We start from the raw sequence: 26,237 nt of genomic DNA, 5'->3' as shown, positions 1-26,237 counted from the left end.
ATCTCCATCTTGTTATGGTAAGCTGAGATTGCACGTAAATGGACTCTTACAGATAAGTCTGGAGACCAGATTCTGAAAGATGGTATAAGTAGTCTAGCAAGAAAGTAGTGGGGCAGGTGAATGGATCTATACTCTTTTGCCTGCACCACAAAGTAAACCTTTTCCATTTGGAGGAATAGTTTTCTTCGTGGTGGAAGGGTTTACGTGAAGCTATAAGCAACTTGAGAGACCATTGGTTGAAGATATGAGTGGTTGTAAGATCAGCTTTCAACATCCATGCCTTCAGGGATAGGGAATGAGGTTGGGATGGCGCAACCGCCCCTGATCCTGAGTTATGAGTGGGAGCTACTCCTAGAGCGAATTGGATCCCTGACTAAGAGGTCTAGAAGTGTGGGAAACCATACTTGTCGAGGCCAATATTGGGCTATGAGAAATCATGGTCCCCCTTGTCCTGTTGTAGCTTCACTAGAGTTTTGGTTATGAGGCGGTATTGGAGATACGCGTATAGAAGGCCTGAGTTCCAAGGGCGAGCAAAGGGCGTCTTGGCTGCTGGTTCTTCTGTGTGTGTAGAGAACAGAATCTGTCCACTTTGTGATTCAGATGTGACGTAAAGTGGTCTATTGTTGGTTGTCCCCAATGCTGAAAGATCCTGATCACTACTGAGGGATCCAGGGACCACTCGTGTGGTTGGAACTGACGACTGAGTCGATCCGCCACTACATTGTGAATGCCTGCCAGATAGGTGGCCCTGAGGGAGATTGAGTGGTTCAGGGCCCAGGCCCAAATCTGTGCAGCTTCTTGACAAAGGAGATATGAGCCCGTACCTCCTTGTTTGTTGATATACCACATGGCCACTGTGTTGTCCATTTGGATAAGAACAGTCTTGTGTGAAAGGCAGTCCTTGAACGCATGCAGTGCATAACGTATAGCTCGAAGTTCTAGGAAATTGATTTGAAATGTTGCTTCGAGTTCTGTCCAAGTACCCTGGGTTTGGAGATTGTGTATGTGAGCTCCCCAACCCAAGGTTGATGCATCTGTAGTTAATGTTATCTGTGGGACAGGTTGTTGGAAGGGTAGTCCCTTGCGCAAGTTGTCCTTGTTCGCCCACCAAAGTAGAGATGAACGTAGCTGGTGGGTTACTTGGATTGGAGAGGACAGTGGTAGAATGGCTTGGATCCATTATGATTTTAAAGTTCATTGAGTTATTCTCATGGCTAGCCTTGCCATAGGAGTAACATGAACTGTGGAGGCCATATGGCCAAGTAGGGTTAGAAACTGATGAGCTGTTACTTGATTCCTTCAGTGAATCGAGTTTGCCAATATGAATAGTGTTTCTGCTCGATCCTCGGGTAGAAAAGCTTTTGAGAGGATTGTGTTCAATTCTGCTCCTATGAAATGGAGTAGTTGAGATGGAGTAAGATGGGACTTTTGGTAATTGATTAGAAAACCCGTGGAGTGGAGTACCGTAATGGTGTAATTGAGAGAAGACAGAGCTCCTTCTTGAGATTGACTTCTGATGAGCCAGTCGTCTAGATATGGAAAGACGTGGACACCTCGCTTGTGTAAATGCTGCCAGACATTTTGTGAATACTCTAGGAGCAGAGGCAAGTCCAAACGGTAGTACTCTGTATTGGAAATGCTGATGACCCACCATGAAGCGCAGGTACTTGCGATGAGGAGGGAATATTGGAATGTGAGCATAGCCAATATCCTGTTTGAAGAAGTGGAAGCATGGTGCCTAGAGAGACCATCCTGAACTTTTCTTTCTTCAGAAATTTGTCGAGATTTCTGAGGTCTAGGATGGGATGTAGGCCTCCGGTTTTCTTTGGAATGAGGAAATAGCGGGAGTAGAATCCTCTGCCCTTCTGAGACCGAGGCACTGGTTCTACAGCCCTGGCTTTCAGAAGGGTGGATAATTCTACCTGTAACTGAAGTATGTGATTTTCATTGAGATGAATTAGTCGGTGGAAAATCTGTGGGAATTGAAAGGAAATTCAGTTGGTATCCTCGAGATATTATGGAGAGAACCCATTGGTCTGTTATTGGTATCCAATTGTTGTAAAATTTGGATAATCTGCCACCAACTGGGAGTTCTGGTCGAGGATTTGAAGATAGGCTGAGTTCTCTGGGTGAATTTTCAAAAACCCGCAGCAGGACCAGTTTGTGAAGCAGGTTGGGGCCTAGCCGCCCTTTGCTGACGTGGTTGTGGTCTCTGCTGGGTTCTAGAGGGTCTGGGTCTTGATGCAGGAGGGTAACATCTCCTTTGACGATAGAAGGCTGTCTTGTGTCTTTCCGTGGAGGCCTATGGGTAGGATGCGCAGAGGGAGTCCTGTGGGAGGGAGGATAGTTGTCTCAATGTTTCTGTGTGCTCTTTTGAGACACAGCTTCCTGCACTTTGGATCCGAATAAATTGTCTCCTATGCAGGGGAGGTCAACTAATTTATCCTGGACCTTTGGCCTAAGGTCTGAGGCCTTGAGCCAAGCCCACCTTCTGGCACTAATGCCTGATGCAGCTACCCTTGAAGCCGTCTTGGAGCCATCGTAGGCAGCTCTGACTTCGTGTTTTCCGGCTTCTAAGCCTTTGTTAACAATAGTTTGTGCAGCCTCCTTGTACTCATTTGGAAGAGATGGAATAAATTATTCAATTTGTTTCCATAAGTTTCTTTGGTATTGGGTGATGTAAAGTTGATAGGATGAAATCCTAGAGTTCAGCATTGCACCCTGAAAGACCTTGCGACCCAGGGAATCCAAAAACCTGTGGTCCTTTCCTGGAAGATTTGTAGAGTGGACTCTTGTTCTTTTAGATCTTTTCTGTGCTGATTCAGCAACTACTGAATGGTGGGGTAGTTGTGATTTTTGATATTCAGGAGTGGATTGCACTAAGTAAGTGGTGTCCACCCTTTTATTTACTGGAGAGACAGAACAGGGATGTTCCCAAAGACGATGCTGTAGTTGTAGGAGAACATCATGTATGGGAATTTCTACCACCTGTTTTGGAGGGTCAACGAATTGCAAAACCTCCAAGGTCTGTTGTCTCGAATCTTGCTCTGATTCCAATTTGAAAGGGATAGTCAGCCATCTCCTGCACAAATGTGGTAAAAGTAAGATCTTCTGGAGGAGACTGTTTTCTAGGATGTGGTGTTGAGGGATCAGACATAAAGGCTTCTGATGAAGTGTCTGAGGCAGTGTCACTCCATATTCTGGAGTTTTTGGTTGTGGTACTGCAGGTTTAGGTGGAGGAATAACACCAGAAGGCCCTGGAAAAGGGTCTTCAGGAGAAGACTCCTCTTCTCGTGGGTCACTTGGGAGAGAATCCAATAAATCCTGGTATCTTTTTTGTAAAAGAGAATATAGTGCTGCTTCTGAGGATCCTGGAGCCCCAGAAGGAAGTGGCACTGTTGATGTAGTCTTTAGCATCGAAGGTATTGATGTTTTCGATGTCTGTTTAGTGGGTATCGTTGATGTACCACTTTTCTTTTGTGACGGTGCAGCAGTAACGATAGGCACCGAGATTGGAACCGATGATGTCATCTGAATCGATGTAAACTCCGAAAAAAGAGGAGGCATAGACATCGATGGTGTAGTCGTGAGTGGCATCGCTGCGAGCGGCATCGGGAGTGTACCCGGCATCGGCGGCGTCGCCGGTACTAAAGCAGTCATCGGTATCAATTGTACCGGCATCGGTGACGTCCCAGGTAGGGAGGAGGTCACCAGCATCGGCGATATCGCCGGCATCGTGGTCGCCGGTAGATTTTCTTTTATCGCCTGCAGTACCGCTTCTTTGATGAATGCCGTCAAGTCTTGTGGTACCGGGAGAACGCTCGGCACTGGTGGAGGTGGGGAGAGTATTATAGGTTCCACCGAGGGAGGCCTAGGTGACGGCAAGGTGTGCTTGTGTTTCGGCTGCTTTTCGGACGGTTTCTCCTGGGAGGGAACCGACGGCGATGTCGAGGCATGATGATGCCTATATGCCTATGTTTAGGCCTTACCTCGGTCTCCGATCGCACCGATATCGTCGACGGTGTTGGTGAGGTTGTGTCCCCAGAACCGTCCGGTCGACGTTTTTTCAAGAGAATTTTCTTGGTACCTGCTGCCGGTGAAGATTTTGATGAAGTAGACTGTGAAGAAATAAGTTGCAGGTGAAAAAGTTGATCAATTTTTTCCTGCCGAAGTTTTCTTCCTTTCGGTGTCATTTCCTGACATTGCTGACAGGAAGAAATATCGTGGTTTTCACCTAAACAGACGACGCATTCTAGATGCGGGTCTGTGACCGACATGGTCCGATTACAGGCCGGGCATTTTTTGAAGCCTGAGGCCATGGTGATATCGACGGCCGTCTATGAGAGAAAAATTTTATTAGCGTTTTGAATAAAAACGCTGAAAAAAATCTCTCACCAGCCGGTGAGAGAGAAAACGAGTGAGATCCCGTGAGGGAGAGAAATTTTTTAAACAATGACTTTTCAGTCAGAAACTGAGTAAAATCTCAGAGGCTCCGATGACCGCGATAGAGCAGCGCGGAAAAACGAAGATTAGAGTGAGACCCCTGTGGCAGAGAATATCATGACATGCTGGGCATGCTCAGTGGCCTCACATTGCCAGTCAAAAGTTTCTAGAAACTTTGACAGAAGTTTTCCCGAAATAGGGCTCCGTCAGAGACGTCACCCCATATGGGAGGACTAGCATCCTGCTTGTCCTGGGATAAATATATATATTTATAGTACTTGAATATAATCCACTTTAAAACCCTGAAAAGCAGAAAATGAAAATGTGGAAATTAAATATGTGGAATTGAAAGGTTGGGGGAAACCAGTACTGCAGTAGCAAAGAGAATGCACAATTTGCCATTTCAGCATTGACACAGGCTCCTCTGTGTACATCAGTATTTATTTATTTTTTTTTAAATCAACCTGTATTTTTTTCTTTACAAAAAACCATAGGGCATATTTTCATAACTCCATTCCCCACCCCTCCCAAACTTTTGTTTAAAAAAAAAAAACAAAAAACCAAAAACACAAAACGTCTAAGCCCTATAGGCCACTGTCCCAGCACAGGGAAAATTTAGTGTTCGATTCCCAGTGGTACCTCTCATTCCCAAGCTGCTGGATACTTCTCACACACTGACTGGGGAAGACATCACAGCAGGTTTACAAAAAAACTTAGATGCTTCCAATGACCTGCTCCTCTCCCTCCCGCACATTAAAAAAACAAAACATATTTAAACAATCTGTGCAACACCCCCCCCACCCACCCCCCTTTTGACACAAGTTTAAAGTTCATTTCAAACATTTTTTAGAAGATTTTGCAGCATCAAAGCAGCTTTTTGTACATTTAAGGCATCTTAACAACAAAAGTATACAGTTTCTTTTAAAAAAAAAAAAAAAAAAAAAAAGGTTTGTTTTCCAAAATGTACATAACAGGCAGCTGCCCAGGCATCTTTGCATTTCATGGTTGCCCCTTCTGGCATTGCTGCTTTTCTGCAAAGGAACCTGCTATAAAGTCTCTGAACAGGTTTTGTGCCAAGTGGGAGCTCCACATGCAGCCCCTGCCTCTACAGTTTGCATTAATACACACACAAACAAACACACATTGCATTCAGACACTATCTCGCTTTGCTGGGAAGGTAAAGACCTCAGCCAAAGCAGAACTGCCCCCCACCCCGGCAAGAAAAGAAGTCCTTACATCTGGTTACATAGCTACAGTTTACATTCAGTCCAGATGTCCTGAACTGCTTCAGACAAATTAAAAAACTACAATCCAAAGAACACACATTTCTGAAACATGGTATGTGGCTCCTCAAGAATAAAGGTGCAAGAACAACAGGGGATGGCTTTGGGAAAAGACAGGGCATTATGATTCCCATCCCCTCCCCAGCTCTTGCAGGATGGCTTGGATCAGTCCATCTTTCCTATCCAGATAGCATCACTGCTGCCATGGCTGAAGGGTAAATAATATTGAGCACTGATGGCTTTTGCATCCATACCAACCTCCATGGTCAAAATATGAAGAGGCCTTTTTATATAGGGTATCTAGCTCTGCTCAACACAAAATCAAAGGGGACTTAATTCATTACTGGATATGCTGTCATCACAGAGAGAAAAAGCAATGCAAGGCTCAGGCAAATGATGGAATGATGCAATCCAACTTCATTTTCAAATTGGCAGCACCTGAAGGACAAAACCCAAGTTTTTCCATTTTCCTGAACAGCATTCCTCATCTCTTCCTCCACCATGGGCTCTGAACTCGTCATTAACCAGTTCCTTCCCTGATCTCATCCCTTCTATAAACAACATGTAATCTGACACCATTTAAAACAAAAGTTGAAATTTCTTCTCATGTTGCACTATGGCTAACAGCCCTAATCTTCCCTATAGCTATATTTTTTTATTAAATCACCCCTCCTTAATACTGTACAGATCTTAGACATAATAAACTCTTAACACAAACTGCCCATGGATGAGCGATTCTGTTCTGCCTTTTTGAGGGGTGGGAGTGCCTGAAAAAAAAACAAACCCACAACTCTCAAGGACAGAGCAAGAAATACCAAAGCCAAGGAAGATGAAATGTGTCCCCCCTTCCCCTACCTACCCTCAAGGAAAAAAAAACAAACTTAATTTTATTTTCCCCTGTGCCTTCGACTGGAAGCATAACCGTAAGGCCAATGCTGTGCACCTTCCCTTCACTTACAGACATTCTGAACCTAAGTCTGACCTGTCCATTCCCAGGATTTATAAGAAAGCCACACCCTACACCCATATCACTCAGGATTTAACACACATTGGGTCTGGGGGCATGCTGCTTCGCAGAGGAGCCTACATTCAAATTCCTGGACCAGAACTCTGCTCACTCATCCGGCTTGGGATGCTGCAGAGACTGCCACAGTCATCGCTCAACAGCAACACCTAATAGCCAGACTTAGGGACAATGATCTAAATGAAGCATGGTTGTGTGAGGCCAAGGGCCATTGCTGTGATGGCCAGCTTAAAAAGAAGGGAGGATGGATATAGAATAGGAGTAAAATACCCTGGGAAGATACAAATAAAGGTTCATAACACTGATTCTCAGCCTGTTCAGATAAAGCTGGATGAATAAAAAGGAAGCTACAGGCTAACATCCCCCTCAACCCATCCTTAAAATCCTTAATGTTTGCTTTTATTCTTTAAACTAATCCCCTGTAAATTCTCTTCAATGCCTGAGTGCAAGTGTTGCAAATTACCTTTACCTCACTGGTTCAACTCAGTCCAGAGAGACCATGTCGTCACAAGTACCAAAAACTCATGATGCAATTAGATCACATTCCTTGCAATATTATTTGTAACACTGGTCCAAATTCAAGCACTCAGATGAATAGATTAAAAGTATGATTTGGCAGGAACATGTGTAACTTATAGAGGTTGGGCACCATCACTTCCTATGTGTACCTATGAAATCTGAACAGTAAACAAAAGGCATATAGCTCTCTTAAGCAAAACAAGCCCCCTTTCTCTACTATAAAGTTTACTGAAAAGATTCTCCTTAATTCAACACTACTCCTGCCAACAACATACAAATATGCCAGATCAGCTTTAAAAGGAAAAATGTATAAGGCTGGCACATACATCCTAGCTGATATATGCAGACAACCAGTGTGCAAAATGACCAAAGATCTCTACACCATCCTCAAGAAAAGTAGAAAGCAAGGCAAGCCAAAGAGGTGACCGCAGGATATGGGTGAAATGGCCTCCTCACCTCAAAATGCAGCATTAGAAATCCTTTAAAATAGGAGACTAAATGCCATGACGGTACATTCAACTGAGGCACTGAAGCTTAAATTACAGCAAAACAAAACTGCAAAACCCTTGCCCCTCCCCCCCCTTCAAATATCCAAAACATACACATGAAAATGGGACCAAGTGAATTTGGATTTTCTAGCCCTTTTGAAGAGGATTCTCTTGGGGACAAAACTTTGCACATAGGAGGGAGAGAATGGGAATACAGGGAATGATGACAAAATGGCAGCACACAAATTATAGGCATTTTAGGGCCAGAAGATGTAAGGCAAAGGAAGGATTAGACAGTCATACCCCAATCCCTGCTGCTTCCTTTTTCCTAGCTCCCTCCCAAGCAACTTTTTTGTAAGCATTTTTTCATACTTTATGGTATAACTATCATTCAGCCACCCTGAAAAGCAAGGCAGAGCGAAAAGCAGAATAATTTCTCACAATAAATTTTGATCATCAATACTACCATAATCACTGTGAAACTTGGCCTCACATCTAGACCCTGGTAACTTACTCCACAGAAAAGCAACACAAGAAAGTGCTACCAGATTAGAGGCAGAGTAGAAAACAAACACCCAAGAACAGAAACAAAAGGAATCTGCATGTTCTATCTATCCCCCAGAGGAATGGGAATGGCAGGGCAACCACTCAAACCAGATCACAGTATCCAACAGGAAGAAGGGGGAAATCAAAAATACATGCACACTCTCCACCACACAACACAGTCAACCAGTTCTTCCCACTCAGACATGTTTTCACCTCTGCGTCACAGGCTGTTATATATGACATAACAGTTGTCACTAATATAAGCAATTAGAACTCACAGCGGAAACTCCCCCACCCAAAAGCCACACTTCTCTCTCGATTTTGGTCATGTCAAATAAAAAAATAAAAAATAAAGCTGGCCCCAGCAAAGAAAGAGCGGGTATTTCTTAGTTCAGGTAACCTGTGCTGCTTTCCTGTCCATCTGTCTTTGCAGCCAGGTCTTATGCAGGGGCAGCTACACTTTTCAAACCAACTAAAATCCAAGAGCTTTGCGGTTTCTTCTCCTTCCCCCTTAAGTTCACTAACAGTCCCAAAACATCCAGGTGATAAAGAAAGAACAGGCAAAAAATAAAGGCAAGGGCAATGCTTAATTTTTAAAACCAGAGCAGTTTTCAGATGGCCATTTTTGTTGTCCTCAGTCCAAGCTGTCCAAAGTTTATATTGTTTTGCCTGCCATCTCAGAGTGGCTGTCTCTGTGTGGAAAAAACATTTTTCTTCTATTTCTTCTTCGATTCCTGTTTGCGAAGATGATCTTAACACTGAACATGTTGTCTTAAGAGCCTTTCTTTCTGTAAAAGGTGGAGTGGCTCCTCAAACATCTCATCAGCATCAGAACTGTAAATCCCACTGATGGAGATTCTTCCCCCTCCAATACCTTTTGCCAGGTGGACGGGGTGGTAATCATGCCAAGGCTAAAAGAGGGCCCTTCTTCCTTCCCCCACTGCATTACCCTGTGCATCACCACCCCAACCTCCTCAAATTGCACACAGGCAGTTCAGACAGGAGTTTGTAAACAAGAGGTCAAAATGTAGTTACATCAAATGCGCCAATAAAAAAAATATATATATATATATCTAGATCCATGTGTCTCATCTTCACCCCTTCCCTGATCCATCCCCTCCCCCCCAAAAAAAATTCTAATTCACATGAGCAAGTAAAAACAAAAAATGCATGAAAATTCAGAAGAGGTCTATGTTTAACACTTAATGTCCCCAAGCCCCATGCTGTGAAGGCAAACCTTCCTGGGAAGTATCCTCTCTGGGGTGGGGGGAATCTCTTACTATTTTTTAATTTTCAAAAAATAAAAAAGTTAACAAAATAAGAACACAAAGGGAGGGAGGGGTGTCTGAAAACTCCCACTCCCCCAAAAATAGAATCCAGATGATTTTAACACAGTTTACTCCCCTCTTCTTACAAAAAGCAGAGAGAGGGAGAGCGACAGCTCAGAGTTTAAAAAATAATACTTAAAAAACAAATCCTATCATACACACATATACACACAAAAAATTAAGTGCATATCACAAAACGAAAACAGAAAATTATCTTCCTATGTGGGGGAGGGTATTTGTGGTATGGTGACAAACTCTCCATAGAAAATCATCGATTCACAGAATGACGAAGGAGAGCAAGAAAAAGGGAATACAAAGTTCAAGCCCTGTCCATTTTAAACCTCTATGATGGAGAACCCTCCCATCCCCCCCCCCCCCCAAAAAAACAAAACAAAACTCCTGCCTCACTTCTTGGATCTGTAGCAAATTCTGTCTCTACCTCCCCTTGCTCAGTCCTTAATTCTGTAGTTGGAGGAGAGCAGATTAGATTTGGGGAGTTGTGAAGAGGGCTGGTGACAAAATGGAGCAAATTGTATTGTGCAACATTTAAAAAGATGGTGAAAAAAAATCACACTTTAAAAAATAAAAAAATATGGCCTCAGCTACACAAAACTGCGCACACCTTATATATATTTACATACATACGTGCGCGCACACATATTTATAGAGTATCAAAGTCCAGTTCCACAAATAAGTGCATTTCTTCAAGTCATGTTAAGTTCATTTCATTATTTAGTTTGTTGAAAATAACAGTGTTTTCAAGATTATTTTTTTGTATTTTGTTTTTTTCTTTAAAAAAAATGTACTCAGGAACAAAAAAAATCCAGTTTTTTCTTTTTTTTTCTTTTTTCAGCTTTACATAAAAAAGTTTTTTGTTTTTATTTTCTTTGATAAAGTGCATAAGTTCTATAAGGTGCTTCATGTGTGATAAGTAGTCAGGGGAAAGGAGCAGGATCACTCACTCCCCCCCCCCCCCCAAACTTCTCTTTTCTGGATAAACCTCAATCAAAAAAACTTTTTCCAATCCTCTTGCTCCCTTTTTCACTCCCACCCCACCTTTTCACTCCCCTCGCAAGCTGTTCACATGAGGAGGGGGCCAGAGGGAGCCTGCCTTGGCTTTTTTTTTTTTTTTCAAGTGCACACATCCTTCAGATAAGACTGAAACGGTAAGAAAAAAACCCCAAAAACTTCCCCATAAAGGCAGCCAATTCCTATTGCTCTGTTTTCAGTAATCCTCCACTGTTTCCAGTTCTCCAGAGGAGCTGTGGAGGGAGTATCCTGTGGAAGGAATGAGAGAGAAACAAAGGTTATTTGGTTGGCAGATGGAACACTGATAGCATTAAGACAAGCTCAGATGCCATCAGAGGGTCAAATCTAGGCTTTTTATAAAACAGAAAGGGACATCTGCCACACGATAAAAGGTAAAATTAAGTTTCTTTTCTGCTAATTTTCTTTGAGTCCTACCAGATTAGTCCCAGATACATAGGATTTTCTCCTCTACCAACATATGGAGAATGACAGCTTTGCTAGAAATAGCCTTATAAGAAACTGTGGGGCTGATATAGCAAATGTTGCTTACCTGATGTAACAGGTGTTCTCACAGGACAGCAGGATGTTAGTCCTCACAAATGGGTGACATCGAGGATGGAGCCCAACCACGGAAAACTTCTGTCAAAGTTTCAAGAACTTTGACTGGCCCCTACTGGGCATGCCCAGCACGGCACTAACCCTGCAGCCAGCAGGGGTCCCCCTTCAGTCTTGTTTCAAAGCTACAGGCAGTGCCTAAAAATAAAATAATAAAAACGAACCCAACACCGCGGGGCGGCAGGCGGATTTCATGAGGACTAACATCCTGCCGTCCTGTGAGAACACCTGTTACATCAGGTAAGCAACATTTGCTTTCTCACAGGACAAGCAGGATGGTTGTCCTCACAAATGGGTGAGTACCGAGCTGAGGATGTCCGAACATGCACCAAAAGTACCCAATGGCGTGCAACAGGCACAACAACTGGGGTGAAATTTGGTAGAGGACATCCGCACCCCACCGGGTAGGCGGAAGGGTGTTGGTACGTCATGTTGGAAAACGGTTACGCAAGACAGATTGGCCGAAGATGGAATCCTGTCTTCCAGCTTTGTCCAAACAGTAGTGGGCTGCAAATGTATGGAGAGAACTCCAGGTAGCAGCCCTGCAGATGTCAGGAAGCGGCACCGATCGAAGGTGTGCTCCTGAAGTCGCCATGGCCCTCACAGAGTGTGCTTTAACACGGTCTTGAAAAGGAATGCCAGCTTGCTGATAGCAGAAAGAGATGCAGTCCGCCAACCAGGAGGAAAGAGCCTGCTTACCCACAGGTTGCCCTAACTTGTTAGGATGGAAAGAGACGAATAATTGAGTGCTTTTCCTATGGGCAACTGTGTGGTCTAGATAGAAAGCTAGAGCACGTTTACATTCGAGGGTATGCAGAGTCTGTTCCCCGGAGTTGGAGTGGGGCCTAGGAAAGAAAATAGGTAGTATGATGGATTGATTAATATGAAACTCCGAAACTACCTTAGGTAAGAATTTAGGGTGAGTGCGGAGTACTGCCTGGTCCTGCAGGAGTTTAGTGTAAGGCGGATAGGTAACTAGGACCTGTAACTCACTAACCCTGCGAGCTGAAGTGATAGCCAGAAGAAATATCACTTTCCATGTGAGATATTTAAGGTCATAGGAGTGAAGAGGTTCGAAGGGTGGTTTCATAAGGCGACCAAGAACCAGATTAAGGTCCCAAGATGGGGCCGGAGGACGTAAAGGTGGCTTCAAATGAAGCAAGCCTTTAAGAAAGCGTGTTACAAGGGGTTGTACTGAAATAGGGACACCCCCGATACCTTTATGGAAGGCGGCTACCGCACTGACATGCATTCTAATGGAAGAGGTCTTTAGACCTGATTCCGACAGATGCCAAAGATAGTCCAAAAAGTTAGGAATTGGACAGGAAAGGGGATCAAGGGACTGCAAAGTGCACCATGATGTGTACCTTTTCCATTTATAGGAGTAAGATTTTCTTGTAGAAGGCTTTCGTGAAGCGATGAGGACACGAGAAACTGAATCCGATAGGTTAAGTGGTTGAAGAACTAACCTTTCAACATCCATGCCGTCAGGGACAAGGCTTGGAGATTGGGATGGAGGAGGCATCCGTCGTTTTGAGTGATCAGATGCGGGTCCGTTCCCAGAGGAATGTGTCTGCGGATGGAGAGATCCTGGAGTATGGGAAACCACACTTGGCGTGGCCCAGTGCGGTGCTATCAGGATCATGGTTCCCTTGTCCTGACGTAGCTTCACAAGAGTCTTCGACAGAAGAGGAAGTGGAGGGAATGCATAAAGCAGACCGGTTGTCCATGGGAGGGAGAATGCATCGCTGGGCCAAGAGTGCCGAGACCGAATGAGAGAGCAGTAATTGGCCACTTTGTGGTTCTGAGGGGACGCAAAGAGGTCTATGTGGGGATAACCCCATTTCTGGAAAAGAGAGGTCGCTACCAAGGGATTGAGTGACCACTCGTGTGGTTGGAAGACACGGCTTAGCCGGTCTGCTAAGACATTGTCTACTCCTGGCAAGTAGGTGGCCCTGAGGTACATGGAACGGGAGAGGGCTTCTGCCCAAATCTGCACAGTTTCCTGATAAAGAAGGAAAGAGCCTGTGCCTCCCTGTTTGTTGATGTACCACATGGCCACCTGGTTGTCCGTCTGGATCAAGATTATATGATTTGATAGGCAATCTTGAAAAGCTCTGAGAGCGTATCGGATTGCTCGAAGCTCCAGGAAATTTATCTGGTGTTTGGCTTCCTCTAGAGAAACAACTCACAGAATACCTTGAGGATAACCACATTCTTGCCCCTGCTCAGTACGGTTTTCGGAAATCTCACAGCACTGAGACTCTTCTACTCTCCTTGTCAGATCATATTCTCAAAGGATTCAAGAAAGGTCAATCTTATATTCTTGCCTTTCTTGATATCTCTTCTGCATTTGATACCATCAGCCACTCCATTCTCCTACAGCGGTTAACTGAAATTGGCATCACAGGGGTTGCCCTCAATTGGTTCAACTCCTATCTTAGTAATAGAAACTTCAAAATTCAGCTAGGAAATCATGTATCCAAGGCCATCCCCCTCAAACAAGGTGTCCCACAAGGCTCATCACTCTCCTCAACCCTTTTCAATATCTACATCCTACCCCTCTGTTACCTCCTTTCCAGTCTCAACCTCCCTCATTATATTTACGCTGACGACGTTCAGTTGCTCATCCCCATCACTGACTCTCTTTCAAAAACTATGGATATCTGGAAAGACACTCTCCAATCCATAAACAATCTCCTATCTTCCATCCACTTAGCTCTTAATACAACTAAAACTGAAATCATGCTTATCTCACCACAAAACCAATTGAACTCCTACGCTATCTCACATTTCCCATTTGCCCAACAAGTCCGTGATCTGGGTATCACCCTTGATGGTCACTTCACGCTGAAGAAATTCATCAGTAACATACTAAAAGATGGTTTCTTTAAACTTCACACCCTAAAGAAACTTAAACCCCTATTTCATCCCCCTGACTTTCGGACTGTTCTACAAACAATCATCTTTGCTAAAACAGACTACTGTAATTCCCTCCTCCTCGGCTTACCGAATAACGCCATCCACCCCATTCAAATATTGCAAAACACAACAGCCCAGTTTTTGACCAACACTCACAGACATGACCATATCACTCCGGTTCTGAAAGATCTGCATTGGCTCCCTATAGCTTCACGTATACAATATAAGGCTCTTTCTCTCGTTCATAAGGCCTTATACAATCCTGAAATGAATTGGTTTAATGACACCTTCCGATTTCACCAATCTAACAAACCTACTAGACACATTCATCTCGCTACCATGCTTATCACGTCGCCCAAACTCTACAAACTTACTTCCACTAGAACACGTGCTATATCGATCGCCGGACCAACCCTCTGGAACACAATGCCAGTCGAACTACGACAAGAAGAATGCCTAAAAACCTTCACGCGAAAGCTTAAGACCTGGCTCTTCTCTAAAGCATACACGTAAATTGTTCTTCGCTCTCATCCATGTTCCCCTCAAGACCTGGCTATTCTCTAAAATATATACACCTTACTTCCCCTCTCTCTCTATTGTGTTACCCTTACCCCCCTTCCTATCCCTTTTCCCCCCTCCCTCCTTCCCTTCCCTCTCACCCCTTTTTCTACACAAATGATATATTTTATGTTATTCCCTATCATTGTACATTTTGTAAATATTTGCAACACTTGCTTACAATAATTTAAGAATTAACGTAATTCTTAATTATCCTTCACATTTCCCCCCCTTTCATTTACTCTCTTGTTAATATGTTATTTATGTTTTTATGTTAAACTTGTTCGATGTAAAGCGCCATCCCAGGCACTAGTTTATGTTACGCTGTGAACCGATGTGATATCACTGATGAATATCGGTATATAAAATCGTTAAATAAATAAATAAATAAATAAATAGAGATCAGAATCCTTGAGTTTGTAGACCGTTTACATGGGCTCCCCAGCCGAGGTTGGAAGCGGTGGTGAGAATTATTTGAGGGTCTGGTGGGTGAAAGGGCAAGCCCTGTAAGAGGTTGGACTGATTTTTCCACCAGGCAAGAGACAGACGGAGTGCATCGGTGATGCGAAGAATGGTCGACAGAGGCTGAATTGCTTGGATCCATTGTGATTTCAGAGTCCATTGCATGACTCTCATGGCTAAACGAGCCATTGGAGTCACATAAACTGAGGAGGCCATGTGTCCCAGCAGAATGAGAAATTGGCGAGCTGTTGCTGTGGGTTGAGACTGCAACTGGCAAGCTAGGGACACAAGGGTTTGAACACGTTGATGAGGAAGGAAGGCTTTTGCTTGTAAAGTGTCCAAGTCTGCTCCAATGAAGGATAAGGTTTGAGATAGGAGTAAGTAGGATTTCGCGTAGTTGACAAGAAATCCTAGAGAAATCAGAGTTTGGATTGTCAGGGTCAGAGAAGACCGAGCTGTTTGCTGGGTTGTGGCCCTGATCAACCAGTCGTCCAAATAGGGGTAGACATGGACGCCTGCCTTCCTGAGAAACGCTGCAACCACTACGAGACATTTGGTGAAGACTCGTGGTGCGGATGCTAGGCCAAATGGGAGCACTCGGTATTGATAGTGGTTTTGGCCTACTAGGAATCGGAGGTATTTGCGATGAGACTGAGTTATCGCAATGTGGGTATAAGCGTCCTTGAGGTCTAGAGAGCAGAGCCAGTCCTCTTTTTGCAGAAGAGGGAGAAGCGAGCCCAGGGTTACCATCTTGAACTTTTCTCTGTGAAGGTACTTGAGAGCCCGCAGGTCCAGGATTGGTCGAAGTCCTCCTGACTTTTTTGGGATCAGAAAGTACCTGGAGTAGAACCCTAGTCCGTGTTGTGAGAGAGGAACTGGTTCTATAGCGTTGGACTGGAGGAGAAGGGAAACTTCCTGCTCTAGAAGAACAGAGTGGTCGGTAAGTCTCCACGCTTGTAGAGGTGGAGAGTCCGAAGGAAGAGTTAGGAAGTTTAGATGGTAACCTTGCGCAATTATCGCTAGCACCCATTGATCTGTGGTGATGCGACGCCATTTTTCTGTAAAGTGGCTTAGTCGACCTCCTACTGGTATGCTTGGTAGAGGGACTAGGCATCTGCTCTCTAAGTGAAAGTCAAAACCCCGACTCAGGGCCTGGTTGCGGAGCTGTTGTGGGCTTTTGTTTTCTAGGTTGGCGAGGCTGAGGCTTTTGATATGGCCTCGTTGACCTGGACTTGATATGTGGAGGATAATACTTCCGTGGACGGAAGAATAACTTTTTAGGTTCCTTCTTTAAATGGTTGTTTAGAAGGGAAGTCAGAAGGAATCGATGAGAGCTGTTTAAGGGTCTCATGATGATCCTTTAATTCAGCAACTATTTGTTGAATTTGCTCACCAAACAAATTATCTTCTAAACAGGGCAGGTCAGAGAGCCTGTCCTGAACCTCCGGGCGAAGGTCAGAAGACTTAAGCCAAGCCCAGCATCTTGCTGAGATGGCGGTAGCAGATAGTCTAGTGGAAGCATCGAAGATGTCGTAAGATGAAGCCTCTTCTTTATTTCAACGATTTTCGGATGGTCCTACAAGCCATTATTCTATCAAAAGTCGACTATTGCAATTCGCTTCTCTTTGGCCTTCCATATTCATCCAAACCCCTCCAAATGCTACAGAACTCTGCAGCCAGAATCCTTACCAATACGAATAAAAGAGATCACATCACCCCCATTCTCAAGCTCCTCCACTGGCTGCCTATAAAGCAAAGGATCCTATATAAAGTACTCACCGTAATTCATAAATCCATTCACAATATCTCTCCTCTTCAATTATGTAACCAACTACGCCCTCACTCCTCCTCTAGACCCATCAGAGGAGCATATAAAGGCACACTCTATGTACCTTCAACAAAATCCTCGCATCATAAACGTGCCATATCTACAGCAGGCCCCATTCAATGGAATGCGCTCCCACCAGACATTCGGCTTGAGTTCTGCCACTCTTCATTCAAAAAAAAACTTAAAACCTGGCTCTTTAGCCAAGCTTTTCCAGGACCATGATCATCATTTTTTCCCCTCCAACCAGCAAGAACATATCTTCTTCACAAACCCCCATTTTCCATACCACTACCTACTTCGGTATCTAATCTCTTGCTGCAGGACACTTGAGACTTTCTCACTTATACGTTATAATTTTTTTGCTCAATAAGACCTGTCAACTTAATTGTTTAAGTCTTTTTTTTTTTTTTTTCTCCTTTAACTTTTGGTCATCAATGTTACAACGTTATTGTTAAATTTTGAACTTATGTACACTGTTCCAAGTTTCATAACCTTGTTCTATGTAATGCCTTTTGGCAATTTTCATGTTCTGTTTCAATGTAAACCGATGTGATCTTTATTTCATATAGGAACACCGGTATATAAAAATCTAAAAATAAATAAATAAATAAATAAATAAATAAATAAATGTTCTTATCTCATGCTTTCCAGCTTCAAATCCTTTAAGTACGAGGGTTTGAAGGTGCTGTTGGAACTGTTCTGGTAAGGTATCTGAAAATTCTTGAATCTGCTTAAAAATGACCCTGTTGTATTGGGTCATATACAGCTGATAAGAAACTATCTTGGAAATGAGCATGGCTCCTTGGTATACTTTTCTGCCTATACTATCTAAGAACTTACTCTCCTTGGTAGGAGGTATGGATGAGTATGGCTTCATTCTTTTAGCTTTCTTTTGAGCGGACTCTACCACCACTGAGTGGTGGTCTAGCTGTGGTTTTGAAAAGCCAGGTGCTGACTGTATAAGATAAGTAGAGTCAGCTTTTTTATTTACTGGAGCAACAGATCCAGGAGTTTCCCAATTCTTTTTAAGAAGGTATAGAAAAACCTGATGAATTGGTATGGAAGTGATGACTTTTGGGGCATCCAAAAATTGGAGTAATTCCATCATTTGGTGCCTGTCATCTTGCTCAGATTGAAGCTGAAAAGGGACCAATTCCGACATTTCCTTCACAAAATTTGTGAAAGAGAGGTCTCAGGGGGAGAACGCTTTCTGCTTTCAGCAGGAGAGGGTGGTGAAGGTAAATCATCGGTATCTGTGGAAGTATCATCACCCCATGTGTCATAAGGGTCAGGATGTTGACCTGTAGGACCACGAGGGGGTTGGATACCTGAAGGTCCCGGCTGAGGCTCCGAAAATCCTGAAGGAATCACCGGAGGCATCGAGAATACATTTGGAGGCATCGGTGCGGGCATCGAAGGCATCGATGGAGCCGAAGTGCGCATCGCCCCAGAGGAATGTATCGGTGGCGATGGACGACATGGCATCGATGGGACTACTCCCGAAGGAGGAATTCGATATGGTGTTTCTGCACCCGATGAAATTGGCATCGGAGAGCGCACCGGTGCTGTCGGTGACCCAGGTATCACCGGTGGAAGGGCGGTCATTAGCGCTTCCATCCGCGCGAGTAGCGGTGCCAGCGCTGCTGGAATCGGGTCGGTGACTGGTTCCACTCTCGGTGGCGGAGTCGGTGCCGAAGGAGTCTGGAACCGTTGCATCGCTTTATCGATGGCCTCCTGGACCAGCCGGTCCAGTTCTTCCCGGAGACCTGGGGTAACAATACCCGGCTCCGCAGAAGAGGGAGGCTGAGGCTGAGCCGGAGGGGACCACCGTCACCGGTGGAATCGCGCCTCCCAAACCCCGATGGGGTGAGGGTTGCCTCAATGTCTCAGAAACAGAAGTGGACGGTGCCGCTTCTGATCTAGACTTCTTCGGTGGTGGCTCGGACGGTACCGAGGTCGAAGACTTCGATTCCTCGATGGTCCGAGACTTGCGATGTCGATGACTATGCTTCTCCCTCCGATCCCCACGATCCTCGGGGGAAGGGACGGGAGTCGATAGCCGTGGAGACGTCGATGGTAAACGGTCACCAGGAGGTTGCCGATGATGGAAGGACTTCGACGGTGCCTGTTCCGAGGACGTCGATGCGATGGACGGCGTCGGAGTGTGAGCATGGAATAGGAGTCCCATCTTCTCCATTCTGGCTTTGCGACCTTTTGGTGTCATAAGGGCACATTTGGTGCAAGTCAGGACATCATGCTCACTCCCTAAACATAATACACAGACTCTATGTGGGTCTGTGATAGACATGGTGCGCGTACAGTCTGAGCACAGACGGAACCCCGACGCCATGGCCATTAATCAAAAACTTTAGCCGCGGGTCGGTCGACGGCCAGCAGGCCGCGAAGGCCAAACTCGACGGTAATCGGCGAAAACGGGCAAAAAACTTACCGAAACACCGCGGACTAATTTTGGGTAGAAGAGGGACCCCTGTGGGGCTAATTTTACTTCAAAGAAGTTTAAGAAGAATTTCCCGTCAGGAATGTGGTAAGAGCTCCTTAACCGCGTGGCTACTGCTGCGCGGAAAAAAGAAGACTGAAGGGGACCCCTGCTGGCTGCAGGGTTAGTGCCGTGCTGGGCATGCCCAGTAGGGGCCAGTCAAAGTTCTAGAAACTTTGACAGAAGTTTTCCGTAGTTGGGCTCCATCCTCGATGTCACCCATTTGTGAGGACAACCATCCTGCTTGTCCTGTGAGAAAAGCAGCACTGAAATCGGTGCTATTTTTCAGCGCATATTTTTTTTTTTTTTTAGTATGTTCGGTAAAGGTAGGAGGCTCCACGGGATGTAGTAAGGGGACGGCATACAAATGAGAAAGGTACAAAAAAAATCTATGGAAGAGCAAATATGCACACCAATACCCAAGCAAGCCCAGATGCAGAAAACCACAGGAAAAACACACACTAAAGTTACAGGCGCCAATAGTTCCAGACTTCAAACACTGGCAAGTTGACAAAATGTGAGTAGTACATGTGGTACGTTTAGAAATGAAACTGCACCACTAAGGTAACTTCACTTTGAGTTCTTTCGAGATCAGGGCAAATGGTAAAGTGCCCAATGGTTCCTTGCACATATTATTGGTGTGGATAAAGGCAAATATGCAATCAGAACTATTTACAGTTGGCATGGTTTATTCTGAGGTATATTCTGAGCTATATGCACTCATATATGCAGCAGAGTTAGCATATGTATCTCAGACACACGCTTTAACCTGCCTTGACCCAGGCGCTAAAAAACCCTGCACTAACCAATCTCATAAGAACATAAGAATTGCCATACTGGTTCAGACCAGTTTCCAACAGTGGCCAGTCCAAGTCACAAGTACCCAAAAAGTACCAAAACATTAAATAAATCTCATGCTACTATTGCTTATTAATTAATAGCAGCTTATGGATTTTTCCTTTTTTTAAACCCAGTTACACTAACTGCTGTAACCACATCCTCTGGCAATTAATTTCAGAGCTTAACTATGCACTGAGTGAAAGCAAAATTGGTTCTTACCTGCTAATTTTCGTTCCTGTAGAACCACAGATCAGTCCAGACTCCTGGGTTTTGCCTCCCCTCCAGCAGATGGAATCAGAGAAGTTTTAACTGACTCCGTCGTATACCCCTGAGGTGCTAACTAGAGTCTGTCAGTATTACACTGTACCCAAGCAGAACAAGAAGAAAAAAACAACTTCCTCATAACCAACCTCCCCCCGAAGAGCAGAGGGAATGAAAAACATGTAACTAAATAAACCAAGTCATGCCCAATAATTCTTCCCTTGAAAAGGGGGGCATTAGGTAACTTGCAGAAATGTTGCTACCGGCCGAGCGGACTCTCCATATATCCCCATGGGTGGGACTCTGGACTGATCCATGCTACTACAGGAACGAAAATTAGCAGGTAAGAACCAATTTTCCTTTTGCTGTACGTACCCGGATCAGTCCATACTCCTGGGATGTACCAAAACTTCCCTAACCAGGGTGGGACTGAGAGAGTCTTGCTCGGAGAACACTAGCTCCAAAGGAACTGGACTCTGGAGCCCGGACATCAAGCCGATAATGCCTCGCAAAGGTATGTGTAGATTTTCTACTGGCATTCCGCCCACGAGGTTGAATGCAATCGAGTAGAATGAGCTTTAAGTCCAACAGGAATCGAATGACCCTGCACGAGGTAAGCCAAGACAATCACCTCTTTCAGCCAAAGTGTGATAGTGGCCTTTGAAGCATTATGACCCCTCCTGGGTCCACTGCTTAGGATGAACAGATGGTCTGAGAGACTAAAACTGTTCATAACCTCCAGGTAATGAAACACTCTCTTTACGTCTAATTTCCATAAATCTCTGGCCTCTGGCGTAGAAGAATCCAGGTCCGCAAAGGAATGAAGCTCCACTGACATTCAAATGAAAGGAAGAGACCACCTTCAGGAGAAAAGAGGGAACGGTTCTTAAGGAAATTCCCAAGTCAGAAATCCGCAAGAAAGGCTCCCTACAAGAGAGAGGGCCTAATCTCTGAAATACGCCTCGTTGATGAAATAGCCACCAGAAACACGACCTTCTAAGTCAGGTCTTTTAGCGTCGCCCGTTTCAATGGCTGAAAGGGAGCATCACAATGAGCACAGAAAACCAAATTCAGCTTCCACGGAGGACAGGGGTTCCGGACCGGGGGAGAGACACAAGTGTTTAATCCCTCTTAGAAACCGAGCCACATCTGTATGAGAGGCTAGCACAACCCCCTGCATCTTACCCCGAAAACAGCCAAGTGCCGCCACCTATCCTCATAGGGAATTAAATGCCAGACCCTTGGACAACCCTGCCTGTAAGAAATCCAGAATATTTGGAATTGAAGCTCTGGACGGCTGTACGTCATGGTCCAGACACCAGGATTCAAACACTCCCCAAACTAACGTATGCTCTGGAGGTAGAAGTTTTACGGAAATGCAAGAGCGTGGCAATAACCGCATTCGAGTAACCCTTACTCCTCAACCTCTGCCTTTCAAAAGCCATGCCACTAGACAGAAGCGATCTACCTCTCCAAAACAAATGGGATGCTGACGCAGGAGATGCGGAGACTGTCGAAACCTCAGCGGGCCGTCGACCGCTAGATTCAGAAGATCCGCAAACCACAGACGGCGCAGCCACAAGAATCACTTTGCCCGGAAGAACTTCGATGCAGTGCAATACCTTTCTGACCAATGGCCACGGCGGAAAAACATAATAGGACGTCCCTTAGCAAGGGAAGGACTAAAGCATCCACTCCCTCCGCTCCTGGTTCCCGTCGCTGACTGAAGAAGCAAGGAGCCTTGGCATTTCGATACATTGTCATGAGGTCCATGGATGGCATGGTCCAGCGCTTGCACAGAAGATGAAAGGCTTCATTGGAGAGTTCCCACTCCCCCGGGTCTAACTGGTGACGTCTGGGAAAATTCGGCCTGCACATTGTCTATCCCGGCGATGTGGGAGGCCGCAATCTTGTAGAGGTGTTGCTCTGCCCAGTAGATCAACAGCTGAGCTTCTGCTGCCACTGGATGGCTCCTTGTTCCTCCCTGACGACTGATGTAAGCCACCATCGTTGCATTGTCAGACAGTATCCTCACTGATCGACCCTCTACTAAGGGCAGGAGGGCCTGGAGCGCCAACCGAACTGCCCTGGTTTCCAAACGATTGATTGACCAGAAGGATTCCATCTTTGTCCATTGATCCTGCACCGCTGATCCTAGGCACACTGTTCCCCATCCAGAGAGACTGACATCGGTAGTCACCACTATCCAGGAGGAAATCTCCAAATCCATTCCTTGACGCAGATTGTCCGGACAAAGCCACCAGAGAAGACTGGAACGCGCCGAGTCAGTCAGTGGCAAGGGCAGCTGAAACTGCTTAGAAAGTGGATTCCAAAGGGAGAGCAATGCTGACTGAAGAGGATGCATATGCGCAAACGCCCATGGTACCAGTTCGAGTGTGGAAGCCATCGACCCTAGAACCTGTAAATAATCCCAGGCTATGGGCAGAGGCATGGATCTCAAGGATTCCACCTGAGCGAGAAGCTTGGATAGTCTTTCTTCGGTAAGAAAAACCTTTCCCAAGATCGTGTCGAACCGGGCGCCCAAAAACCAAGGACTGGGAAGGAACCAGATGACTCTTGTCGGGATTGACCACCCAACCCAATGAGGTCAGCCTCTGTAGCACTCTCTGGACCGCCGCCCTGCAAAGATCTTCCGACTTTGCTTGAATCAGCCAATCGTCCAGTTAGGGATGCACCAGTATGCCCTCCTTTCGCAGAGCTACTGCCACTACAACCATCACCTTGGTGAATACTCTGGGTGCTGTCGCCAGACCGAATGGCAGGGTGCAAAATCGAAAATGTTGCCCGAGAATCGCGAACCATAGATACTTCTGGTGATCTGGACGGATGGGTATGTGCAAGTAAGCTTCCGTCAGGTCCAGAGACGCCAGGAATTCTCCTTTGTGCATGGACGCTATTACTGAGTGCAGAGTTTCCATCCAAAAATGAGGCACCTTCAGCGTCCGATTGACCCTTTTCAAGTTGAGAATGAGGCGAATGGTGCCCTCCTTTTTCGGCATTATGGATTAGATTGAGTAACGCCTTCGCCTGAGCTCTCCTGTGGGAACCGGAACGATGGCACCCAGATTCTGTAAACGCTGCAGGGTCTCTTGCACCGCCCGCCACTTTTGATGGTAAGGGTACGGAGACACCATATAGTGTTTGTGGACCGGACGAGCAAAATTTAAAGCGTATCCGTGTTCTATTATATTTAGGACCCATTGATCAGATGTCACAGTGGTCCACTCCTCTAGGAAAAGGGACAATCTTCTTCCTATTCTTGGAATCGAGGAGTGAACCGGCCTCGCTTCATTGTGTGGACTTAGGTCCCACATGAGTTTGGAGGGCCAACGTTCTCAAAAGGACTGGTTGCACGAGTTTTGGCAGCCTGGCCCTTGGCGGAAAGATGACCCGGCGGACCGTGAGGAGCGAAAACGTCGATTTCCCCATAATCTCGCCCGCTGAGGAAAGGAGCCTCTCGTCCTGGGCCTGTCCTCCGGCAGCTTATGGACCTTGTTCTCCCCTAGCGATTTTATCATATCCTCCAACTGCTGTCCGAAAAGCAGTTTCCCTTTGAAGGGCAGAGAACCCAGCTGAGCCTTAGAGGAAACATCCGCCGACTAATTCCAAAGCCACAGTAGTCGGCGGGCCGAAACAGCAGAAACCATCGTTCTTCCGGACGTCCTCAAAAGGTCATAAAGTGCGTCAGCACTGTAAGCCACTGCGGCCTCCAGCAGACTGGCCTGCTGCGCCTGAGTGTCCGAAAGGGTTAAGGCGGACTGCAAATCCTGCACCCAGCGAAGACTGGCTCGCAGTGCTAAACTGCTGCAGATGGCGGCCTGGACACCTAGAGCTGACACTTCAAATATCTTCTTGAGTTGTATCTCCAGCTTGAGGTCCTGCAAGTCCTTCAAGGCCGTGGCTCCCGTCACCGGGATGGTGGTCTTCTTTGTCACCGCTGACACAGCAGCGTCCACCTTAGGTACCTTGAGGAGATCCAGCGCATCCTCTGGAAGTGGGTACAACTTGTCCATAGCTCAGCTTATCTTCAGACCCAAGTCAGGAGTGCCCCACTCCCTAAACGAGAGGTCAGGCATCGACAAATGAAATGTAAAAGACCGAGCCGGACCTCGGAGCCCCACCATCACCGGATCTATAGCGCCAAACCGGGAATCTTCCTGAGGGACCTCAATCCCTAGTTCTTCAAGGATGGCCAGGATAAGTGGCCCCAATTTGTCCTTCCTGAACAAGCGGACCACTTTAGGGTCATTATCTTCCACCGTAGGCGAGCCCACATGCTTGGTCGGCTGCAGCTGATTATCTGGATCCGGTCCTTGATCTGGAGCCTGCAGGGGAGACTCTCCCTCATCCGACTGGTCCACCGGACAGGCAAAGGACCTAAGCGGGCACTTATATTTGGGGGCTCCACCCTCCCTAGGCACCTGAACCCGCTTTCGGTCAAGGGGGACCCTTCTCCAGCCCCCCACCGAGGCTGCTGTCTTGCGCGCTACCCTGGGACTCAGATTTTGCTGCCTTACGGGCCCTGAAAGCCTTGTGCATTAAAAGAACAAATCTGAGGTGAATGAGGAGGAAGACATCCCCCCCCCCCCCAAGTCCTCTCCGGGGCCGGCCCCTGAGGGATCATCCGCAGCCCCCTCCAAATCTGCCCCCCCAGGAGCACCAGGCCGCAGGGACAATGGTGGAGGGGAGAGCCCTCCCCCCTAGCAGCCCTCTCCTGTTCCCTGAAAGTTCTCAAAATGACCTCCGTTCCCGCACTAAGCAGGAACGGATCCGAGAGCTGACGCGGCAAAACGGGCCTCCCAGCCCCTACCGACACGATCGCGACTCACTGCCCCGCGATTTTCCCGGCGCTGCGACCCCTGAGGACCCTTCTCCTCCTGACAAGTAGTCCGTGCAGATACCGGCACAGGAGAGCCGCGAGCTGCCGCATGCAGCACAGGCTGCACCACGAGGCATGAGCAGCAGGCTAAATTTAGAACAGCAGTGGAGAAGAGTGGCGAAAAGAAAAAAATAAAAAAGTGATCGGTAGCTGTCTGTGGTCTGAAGCGATGCGGCCAGCCGCACAGGAAAAATTAAAGCTACAGTACCTGTTTGAAAGATTTTTTTTTTTTAAACCAGTGCAAACCTATGAAAGGTCCTCGGGAGGGTGAGTGAACAGGGCCCCCCGGTATCACCCTCAGCCGTGGGCAGTCACAGGGTTCTCAACCCTCTGCTCCGGAGCCTCTTCTACCTGGGGGGATGGTCCCAGCAGGACCTGGCAACCCCCTGGGAGGCTGAAAAGGGATCCTAAGCTAAGGAATCTAACTTTCCCCTTAAGTGAGTACCAAATATCAGAAATCAAAACCTAATTCCTGACACTACCAGACTAAAGGATTGCACCTCCACCATCTACTGGAGACAGAGAAATACTGAGACTCTAGGTGGCATCTCAGGGGTATACGATGGAGTCCGTTTAAATTTCTCTGTCTCTATCTGCTGGAGGGGAGGCAAAATCCATGAGTCTGGACTGATCCGGGTACATACAGGGAAAAATAATTTTCTTCCATTTGTTTTAAATGAGCTACTCATGGAGT

At 46.1% G+C, this 26,237-nt stretch overlaps 1 protein-coding gene across 6 annotated transcripts in view; it reads right to left on the bottom strand.

Annotated features, from left to right (window-relative positions):
* Positions 1-4,866: 4,866 nt before the first annotated feature.
* The window catches only part of GIGYF1 (GRB10 interacting GYF protein 1), a 459,255-nt gene continuing 437,884 nt past the window's right edge, over positions 4,867-26,237 (bottom strand). For all 6 annotated transcript variants that reach the window (XM_029581610.1, XM_029581609.1, XM_029581612.1 and 3 more), the window contains one exon: positions 4,867-10,909. In XM_029581610.1, the coding sequence (XP_029437470.1) occupies positions 10,857-10,909 (53 nt within the window). In that variant the 3' untranslated portion in view covers positions 4,867-10,856. The remainder of the gene's footprint in view (positions 10,910-26,237) is intronic.

Source organism: Rhinatrema bivittatum, chromosome 16 (assembly GCF_901001135.1).
Source record: "Rhinatrema bivittatum chromosome 16, aRhiBiv1.1, whole genome shotgun sequence".
Taxonomy (NCBI): domain Eukaryota; kingdom Metazoa; phylum Chordata; class Amphibia; order Gymnophiona; family Rhinatrematidae; genus Rhinatrema; species Rhinatrema bivittatum.
The sequence above is the reverse complement of the archived record's forward strand: the minus strand, read 5'-3'. Positions and strand labels throughout refer to the sequence as shown.